This window comes from Myotis davidii, unplaced genomic scaffold, assembly GCF_000327345.1.
Source record: "Myotis davidii unplaced genomic scaffold, ASM32734v1 scaffold609, whole genome shotgun sequence".
Taxonomy (NCBI): domain Eukaryota; kingdom Metazoa; phylum Chordata; class Mammalia; order Chiroptera; family Vespertilionidae; genus Myotis; species Myotis davidii.
Window position 1 is genome coordinate 1,581,740 of NW_006300164.1, and position 8,500 is coordinate 1,590,239.

Below are 8,500 nucleotides of genomic sequence, written 5' to 3' on the forward strand. Positions count from 1 at the left end.
CCCCAGCCTGGACTGCCCAGGGGAGGCCAGCACGCAGCAGGCACCCCGGAGCCATGGCAACTCGTGAGGGCTGTTAGGCTTCTGCCTCCTGAGGTCTCAAATGTGGAGGTGCCGGGACTCACGCTGTGCCCTGCCCCAGACACCATCCCAGGTAAGCAAGCCAAGGACCCAGGGCTCCATCTGCCTGGTCCTGAAGCTACAGGCAGCCCAGGGGGAGGGTACTTGGTTCTTAGAGGCATCCAGCCTCTTCCAAATCATCGATCGCCACGGCTCCGCCTCTAAGGGGCAGCCATGTGAGGACCTGAAGCAGAATCAGTTCATGTCTGAGAGCCCGACTCTCTGCCACTCCCTGGCACACACTCCTTGGCTGGTGCTGGGAGCTGGGGCGGCGGAGATGAAGGCAGAGGGCGCTGGCCCCCAGGAGCGGTGCCGCCAGGCGAAATTCAGGGCGCTGCGCAGCGCCCACAAAGGACCTTGGAGCGGCGGGTGCTCCCTGGGCCTCCCGGGCTCCCAGCAGAGCTGAACTCCCTGCTATGGGAGTCAAGTCCTTGGGAACCTACACTCGCAGGTGTCAGTGGTCAGAGGTGTAGCCAACCACTCACACTCACACACACACACACACACACACACACACATGCTGAGGGGCCCACAACAGGGCACAGTCTCCCATCAGCCGACCCGGCCCAGCCCTGACCCAACCTCTTTGAACACAAGGTCCCCAGCTCAGCCATCGGCCCTTGCCCCTGCTCTGCCTGCAGCGAGTCCGTGCTTTCAACCTCGCTGGCCCACCATCCTGCGCCTCGGCTGACCTTGGAGGACCCCAGGCCTGGACTAGAGGTGAGGAAAGCCAGGTAATAAGGAAACGTGTCCACCTGGAATCCCCTTTTCCAGTGAAGGCAGGACTCAGCAGAACCTGAGGTAACCACACTGGGAGCTGCCGCACCGTCGCTGTGAGGCCCTGTGTGCCGCCTCCACAGGCCTGGGAGGAGCTGATGGACTCTCACCCTCCTCGCGGCTTCACTTGGGTTACAGGCCAGAGCTAACGGACTAGGACAGCCAACAGGCTCCACACAAGCAAAGGGCTTTCCTGTCCCACAAGTGGGAGCGCTGTGTTACATGAGGATTAAAATTATCTCCGCAATTCAATGCACGAACACGTCGTGTGGACTTCGTGAGATGAGCCGCGTGGCAGAGCAGTGGTGGCTGGAACACTGTTCTCACACCCAGTGCCCAGAACCGGCGTCCGCGGGCAGTGCCCACCGGTCACTTCTGAACCCACAGAACCCTGCCAAGGAGCTCGCAAGGAAAGACCGCTGGTCAAAGGGTTCAACCGTCTGAGCTCAAGCCTACCTGGTAGAGCGGGGCTGTGCCCGGGTCTGGTGGGTATGGAGAGGGGTACTGGGCCGGGTAGCCGTCGTACGGGGGCCTGTAATAGTAGTATGACGCCAAGTCCAGGGGCTGCGGCGGCACCCACGGCTGGCCCGGCGGCACGGCTGCCCAGGTCCGCAGGAGCCGGACTGGCAGGTGACTGGGCCGAGTTCTGGGGCTGCCCTGGTGCTGGTGGGCTTTCTGGGTTGGAGGGTTCGAAAGGCGCTGCTGTGGGCCCTGGTGGGGGAGGAGCTGGCTCCTGCTGGGCTCTCTCGGGGCCACGCTGGTTGGGAGCACCTTTCGTCACCTGTTGGTAGAAACGGTCTGGGTCACGTGCCGCAGGCCCAGGCTGACTGGGAGGACTGGGGGTGGGTTGCGGAGCAGCAGCTGGGCCATCGGCATGGGGCAGGCTACCCATCCTCACAGGCTTCTCCACGGTCCCATTCAGCGTGAAGTCTAGGGCTCCCCAAGTCTCTTCCCGATTCCTGGGGGGGTCTGCCTTATTACTATGAGGCCCCAAGGCGTCGCTTGCGGGCGCCACCAGCAGGAGGCCTGTGCTCCCGGCAGGGCTACTAACCAACTCCGGCAGCGCACTCTCGGCACTGGGGCTCTTCTGACCTGGAAGCAAGTTCTTTGGAGCTGGATGAGATGGTGGCTGAACCAGCAAATTAGCAGGTGGAGTGGAAACCGTTTCAGAAAGAGCAGAAACGTGTGGGAAGTTACTCTGGGCAAGGCTGTGAGACAGAGGCGAGCAGGTGAGCGCGCTGGCTGGAACCCCAGACAGAGGCGCGGCTTCTCCAGCATCAGCCCCCGCGGCCCGGCTGCTTCCGGCAGACCTGTCCCCAACCCGAGCCTCTCTCCAGGACGGGGTCTTCTCCGTGGGATGGGACAAGGACACGGGAAAAGGAAGGGGCTGAGCCAGGTGAGCGCTCTGATCGGGCTGAGCGATCAAGACTGGTTGGCTGTGCGAAGATTCAGTGGGCGGCGAGGACAGCAGGCTGGCATAACCAGAACTTGCCTGTGACAGGAGGGCCTCCTCTTCCCCCAGCTTGGGAGGGTTCTCCAGGTTCTCAGAAGCACCAATGCCCTCCGCGCCTTGCAGAGGGGCGAGGCAGCCCGGCGGCCCGGCCCGCTGGCCGGACACCCCCTTGTCTGGAGGTTGAACCACTTCGGATGGCTGAGGCTTCCCAGGCACGTGAAGTGCAGGAGCGGCGGGGGCCAGCAGGACGTTACCCCCGAAGTCTGGCAGCTCGTTCTGCGCCCACAGAGTCGTGGCTGGGCTCTCACACTTCCTGGCTCCCTGGGCCCGGGTCCAGGGCCTCTTCTCCGGTGTCGCAGGCACCGTCTCCAAGGGCGGCCCTCCCGGGTGCGAAAGCCTGTGACTGGCTTCTGCGGGCGAGGGAAGAGGCAGAGGGCAGACCTGAGGTGGCAGGAGGGTCTCCATGTTGTCTGGTGGCTGCTCCAGGTTGCCAGGGCAGGCGTCGGGCGGTACAGCGGCTGGTCTGTGCTTCTGGTGGGCATGGCTCCCCTTCACCTCACCCACCACGTTGGCACGATCTGCCTCAATTGGTTTGACTCCAACTAAGTGGGATCTCACTGGTTCAAAAGAACTATTTGCACTCGTCTGAAAGACCCCTGTAGGTTTGGGGGGGCTTGGGGTCAAGGGCTGGGACAGGCTGTGGTGGTAATTCTGGCTCATGGTGGTCACATCTGTCTCGCCTCCCACAGGAGAAGAATCGATTTGCTTAAAAAAGCTCCCGGGAGCCTCCTCCTCGGGTTTACCGACTTCCTGCTGGATGAAGGTGCCCAGGTCCTGGGGCCTGGCTGTGCTGGACGCACTCCTGTGGCTCTTGCTGCTGTAACTAGACGACACGCTATCAGACCGCACGGGGTGCAGCGGCGCGTCCAGGGCCTCGAGGTTGGAGCCCCCGCCCGCCGGGTGGCCTGTGACACTGAGCCTGGGGCCTGGGGGCCCGGGAAGAGGTGCATATCTGGGGTGATCGCCTGGGGAGGAGGCATCCAAATGTGGGGGCTCACTTGGCAGAACCTCCTGGTTCTGAGTGAACTCCAAGTTCTCCACATTCTCACAGTGTGAGCCGCCAGCGTCATGAGTGCCTGCGCCTGTCGTGTCACCCCACATGTCAGCAGCAGCATTCTTAGCGGCTGGTTGAGCGAGCTGGGTGCCCGCAGACTGAGGAAAGTACGGTTGCATGTCTCCTCCCTGCTGTGCGGCCTCGCTGCGGGAGGCTCTGAGAAAGGCCTGGTAGCCACCGCCTGCGCCCGCATGTGCCGGAGGAGGGCCCAGAACAGGGCTGGGGGAGAAACCGTCAAAGTAAGACGGAGCCGCGGAGCCTGTGTTTTCGGAGGAAAGGGACTCCTCGTTCTCCATCTCTCCGCCTCGGAAGAACAGGGAGAGCGTGCCCGAGTCTGCTTCTGGCAGGGCGCGGCTGCCCAGAGGGCAATGCGAATGGCTTTCCTGGCTGCTGCCCTGGGCGGAGGGGTTCCCGAGAGGAGGGTGTGGCCCCTGCTCGTGACTAACGGTGGGACTTGGCCTGACCTCCTGGCCGGCCCCGGCACTGCCCCCGCGGACACTCTGCCTGAACGTGCTCTCCAGGCCAAAGGGACTTGCCGAGTGGTGTCCACTCTGCAGTGAGGCTGCCCCATCTTTCCCGTCGACCGCAGGTCCTGGGGCGGGAGGCTGGTGTTGCTCGTGGGCAGGCCCCTGAGGCGGGCTGGACAGAGCAGGGAGGCGGGAGGCGCTGGAGGCCTGCGGTGCCGCATTGGCAACCGGGCCTTCTGGGCGGGGCCAATAATGCCCGGAGGGCTGTGGGCCGCCCTGGGCCGGCCCCCACTGCCCTGGCATCTGCGGATGTGGCTGCGGGAAGAAAGAGGACGCGGTGGGTGCTGCAGCGCCATCGTGAGGGTTCTGTCCACTCGGGGGCCTGTCAGGCCCAGGCAGGTGCCCATGTGGGGGGCCGCCATGAGAAGTGCTGGAACCCCCTCCTGGAATGTACTGAGCCTGGGTTTCGTGTTCAGAGCTGGAAGTGGCCTGGGCGCTCCTGTTCAGTTCGGGCCCAGGAGGTGCCGAAGGGGTCAACACACTGGAAAAGGGGCTGGCCGCTGGCCGGGGCTGCGACAGAGGTCTCGGCAGAGGCGCGTGGAATCCTTGGGAGCTGTCCCCAGCATCCGTGTGAGGCACAGGCAGACCCGGGGGCGGAAGGAACGCTGGCGGGGCCGAGCCCAGCAGCACAGGAGGGCTGCTTTTGGACGAACTGCCCAGTGAGGTGCTCTGAAGTGCCCGTCTACTGAAAGCGAACGGGTCCGTTACCGGCTGCAGGGGGCCAGTTACCGCAGCCCCCGGTGCACTCGCCGCCGCCTGTCTCCTGTATGAACTGCCGGACCAGAACATGCTTGGAGGGCTCCCCGTGGGAGGCGGCCCCACCACGTTGGGCGGGACAGCCTGCGGCGGCGGCTGCATGGCGGAGCTCCTGCACGATCAGATGCCACTTTCAGAGAGAAGCAGGGTCTGGGTTATCCTTAATTTGAACTGAAAAAGAAAAAGAAAAATTGGCATGAAGTTCACATACCCAAAGCCCTGGCTGCAATCAGGAAAATGAGAACAAAGAACCTGACGAACAGCGACTTCCTGTCACTAAGCCCTGAGGGGCGCGTGTCTCCCACCTCCACTCCCGTCCGGAACTGCGCCTGCTCCGAGGGAGAACCCTGGACGGAGCAGATGCGGCCATGCCCGGCCTGCTGAGTGACCTCAGCGAGTCTGTCCTCTTCTGGGACTCAGCTCTGTAACACAACGAAGGACCCACAGATGGCGCTGCCTCCGTGATGCCCTCATCAGGCTGAGCTACCCCCCAGGGAGCGGCCACCTTTCCTGGAGCCTGTCCCCAGGCCCCGAGTCAGCCCCTCGACCACACTGCGCATCACCCTGCCATGCAGGCTCCCTGAAGTCTTGAAGGAAAGCCAGAGCTTAACACGGGCTCCCACTCCCTCCCATGAAAGAGCGTTACCGAGTACAGCAACACAAGCTGCAAAGCAAACCTTTAGGGGAGACGTGGACTCACCAGAAGGCCTGCACCCCACCTCGTACGGCGCCCGTGTGTTTGCCCTGGGCCTGGCTGCACACCGACAGGAGCCGCGTCCTGAGTGTGGGGCGTGACGGCCACACAGAGCAGCTCTGAGTGACCAAGTGACAGAATTCAAACCTTTTCAATAACAGGCGGAGTGTCAACAAAACGCTCACAGGAAACAAAGGGACAAAATCCTCTAGACAGTGTTTTCCGTTGCTTGTTTAATGAGATACACTAAGTATAATCTTGAACAGCTGACTTGTACTTTTCAAACAAAAATCCAAGTTGTCTCTTTAGGACGCCCGTTCTGTGAGTCAGTCCCGCTCCCTCACAGCAGACCAAGTTTCACGATCACAGGGAAACGTGAACACGGGAGAAATGGCAGCAGCTCTGGAGTTTCGGCCACACTTTTGCAGACGTGCAATGTTCTTGGTAATCTTTCTAATACTCAGATAAAAGGAAATACCGTGAGTGTGTTTTAAGTAAAGCAATTTACAAATAAAAGTTCCCGTCCCTGCCTGAAAACCAGCCTATGACTCTATTAACTCACCACTGCTGCCCACACATGCTGTCCGAGGCCAATGGGAAACCCTTTGTACTGACAAGCATTTGAAACGCACTCAGACTTAATTGACTGACAGTAGGAACAGCACGGAGACTTCGCCTGGTTCTAAGCTGTCATCTTTAAAATACGTATATTCTTATTGACTTCAGAGAGAGAGAAACATCAATGAGGAGAATCACTGATCGGCTGCCTCCTATAGGCCCCACACTGGGACCGAGCACGCAACCTGGGCCTGTGCCCCGACTGGGATCGAACCCTGACCTCCACAGTTCAATGCTCGACCCCTGAGCCACATCGCCTGGGCTAAGCCGTCATTTCACAGTATTTACAGCTCAGCTCTCCAGGGACTGAGGGTACAACACTCGGAGCCTCACCTCTCCCCGTGAAGCAAGCACCGGGGCGCCTTCCAGGACAGCCTCCTCCCTTCAGGCTTCAGGGGAGACCCTCCACCAGCCTGAGCAGCGTTAAGACAGGACGGAGCCCAGCCTAGTGGCCTGTCGGTCAGGTGCCACTGTGGGCGCAAGGCCGCACCTGCGGGGTGGCTCAGGCACCCACTTCTTTCTGCCACGCAGTTTCCTCATCTAGAACAGGAGAGAATGATGATGATTTCTCAGCTCCCCTCTGGTGTAACCTTATCAAATTCTACTCGCAGTGGACTCTGGGATGCTCCAATCCCGACCAGTGTTTAATAGGGAAATCTTATCACAATCTAAATCTCACAGGTTTATATTGAAAGCTTTTCCTTGCTGAAACCCTTACAATTATTTTCTCAACTCCTGGACTCCGAACTGTTTTAGAAGCAAACACTCACTTCCCTACAAAGTAGCATCGCCTCTCCCCGCCCCTCCCCCCCCACACACACAACTGAGAACTTTCTAGCAATATACCAATTTCATTTGAAACAATCTTGAAGAATCTTATTCTTTCGATCTTTTTTCTCTATTCACCAGCAAAAAACAGCACAACTGCACGTCATTTATCTCATGACTGCAGGGAATTCTACTCCGTCCAGCAAATCCTTCTGTAGCCTCAAGTCCCCAAGCTTTAACTGTTTCAAAGACACCAGTTGATCCTAGAGATACTAGTACATTCTCCGAACCTCGCTCTTCCTTTAAACTGCCTGTATCTGTGTGAAAAGCACAACCTACTTTTAATGTAAGTTCCTGGCGACTGAACTGAGCGAGTTACAGCACGAGGCCCCTCCCAGAGCGCCGCCTCCAGCTGGGTGTGCAAACCACCAGCCATGTGTGCAAACTTCCAGCTGAGCCGTGTGTGCAAACTTCCAGCTGAGCCGTGTGTGCAAACCTCCAGCTGAGCCGTGTGTGCAAACCTCCAGCTGAGCCGTGTGTGCAGACCAGCAGGCCTGCGGAGGAGCACCTGCCTCTGCGCCCACAAGGCGTCCCTGCCAGGCGATGGGCACTTGCCCCAGACACACCGTACACGCCACCCTCTACAATCCACAAGTCAGACGGTAAAAGGAAAAGGCGGTGGGGCCTGGGCACTGGGAGCGTGAGGTGTGCGCACCGCCCAGAAGAAACCTCAGCACAACTGGCGACTCAGGCAGTGGCTGCTGCTGAAGGTGAATGAGTCACAGGAACAAGAAATACGCTGTTTTGCCTCTTGTCTTATCTTTGCGCGATAACAGCCCTTAGGTCGCTAGGTAAGGGGGGGGGGAGCTGCAGGGAGGGTGGCTGTGCTGAAAAGGGCGAAGCTGGTCCACACATGACCTCTAACCCCGGGCAGGAAACGCGAGCGCTCGCGCGGGCGGCCTCCGTTGCGACATCTTGGTCCCCTCGCCACGAAATGACCGGCCAACAGCAAGGCGGCTCCGTGGGTCCGAGGGACGCCGATCTCACGAGTCCCATGCACCGGAGGTCACAGATTTGATTCCCGGTCAGGGCACATGCCAGGGTTGTGGTCCTGGTACCCAGTACGGGGCGTGCAGGAGGCATCTCTCTCTCTAAAATAAATAAAAACATATTTAAAAAATAAAAAAGTATGACCCCATGCATCTTGCTGTTTTTCAGCCCGGACCGGAGCTAAGGGACTTCCCTCCACGCACTGTACATGTTTTCTGCACAGGAGGACAAAGCTTAGGACAAAGGCTGCAGCCGGACGAGGAAGGGACATCGACAAGAGCCGTTATTTGCTGACGGCCGACTACGTGCCTTACACAGGCACCGCCATGTGATTGACTCGTCTGTTTCCTCCGATTCTCTGAGAACCATTCGAACTAGGTCTCCTGGCCACCCTCCTGCCAGGGACGAGGAAGCTGACCTGAAGTTTCAAGGTCAGAAGAGCTAACAGGGTTGTCTGGCTCCAAAGTCTGTTTTTCCATTTTGTCCTTTTCTCACCATCGGAGCCAGAGCTATTACACCTTGGCCCAGACTCAAGCTCTTATTCGATCTCTCCTCCCACAAAGGGAACCAACGTTTATGGCATCAAGGAAGGAAAGCTGCCCAGGGAATGTTCCAGGAGACTAACA

At 59.4% G+C, this 8,500-nt stretch overlaps 1 protein-coding gene across 1 annotated transcript in view; it reads right to left on the minus strand.

The window, feature by feature from the left end:
• SEC16A (SEC16 homolog A, endoplasmic reticulum export factor) overlaps positions 1–8,500 on the minus strand; it is a 51,984-nt gene that overhangs the window by 40,553 nt on the left and 2,931 nt on the right. The window contains 2 exon segments of the mRNA XM_015572359.1: positions 1,351–1,504; positions 1,506–4,915. Coding sequence (XP_015427845.1) covers positions 1,351–1,504; positions 1,506–4,846 — 3,495 coding nt within the window. The 5' untranslated portion in view covers positions 4,847–4,915.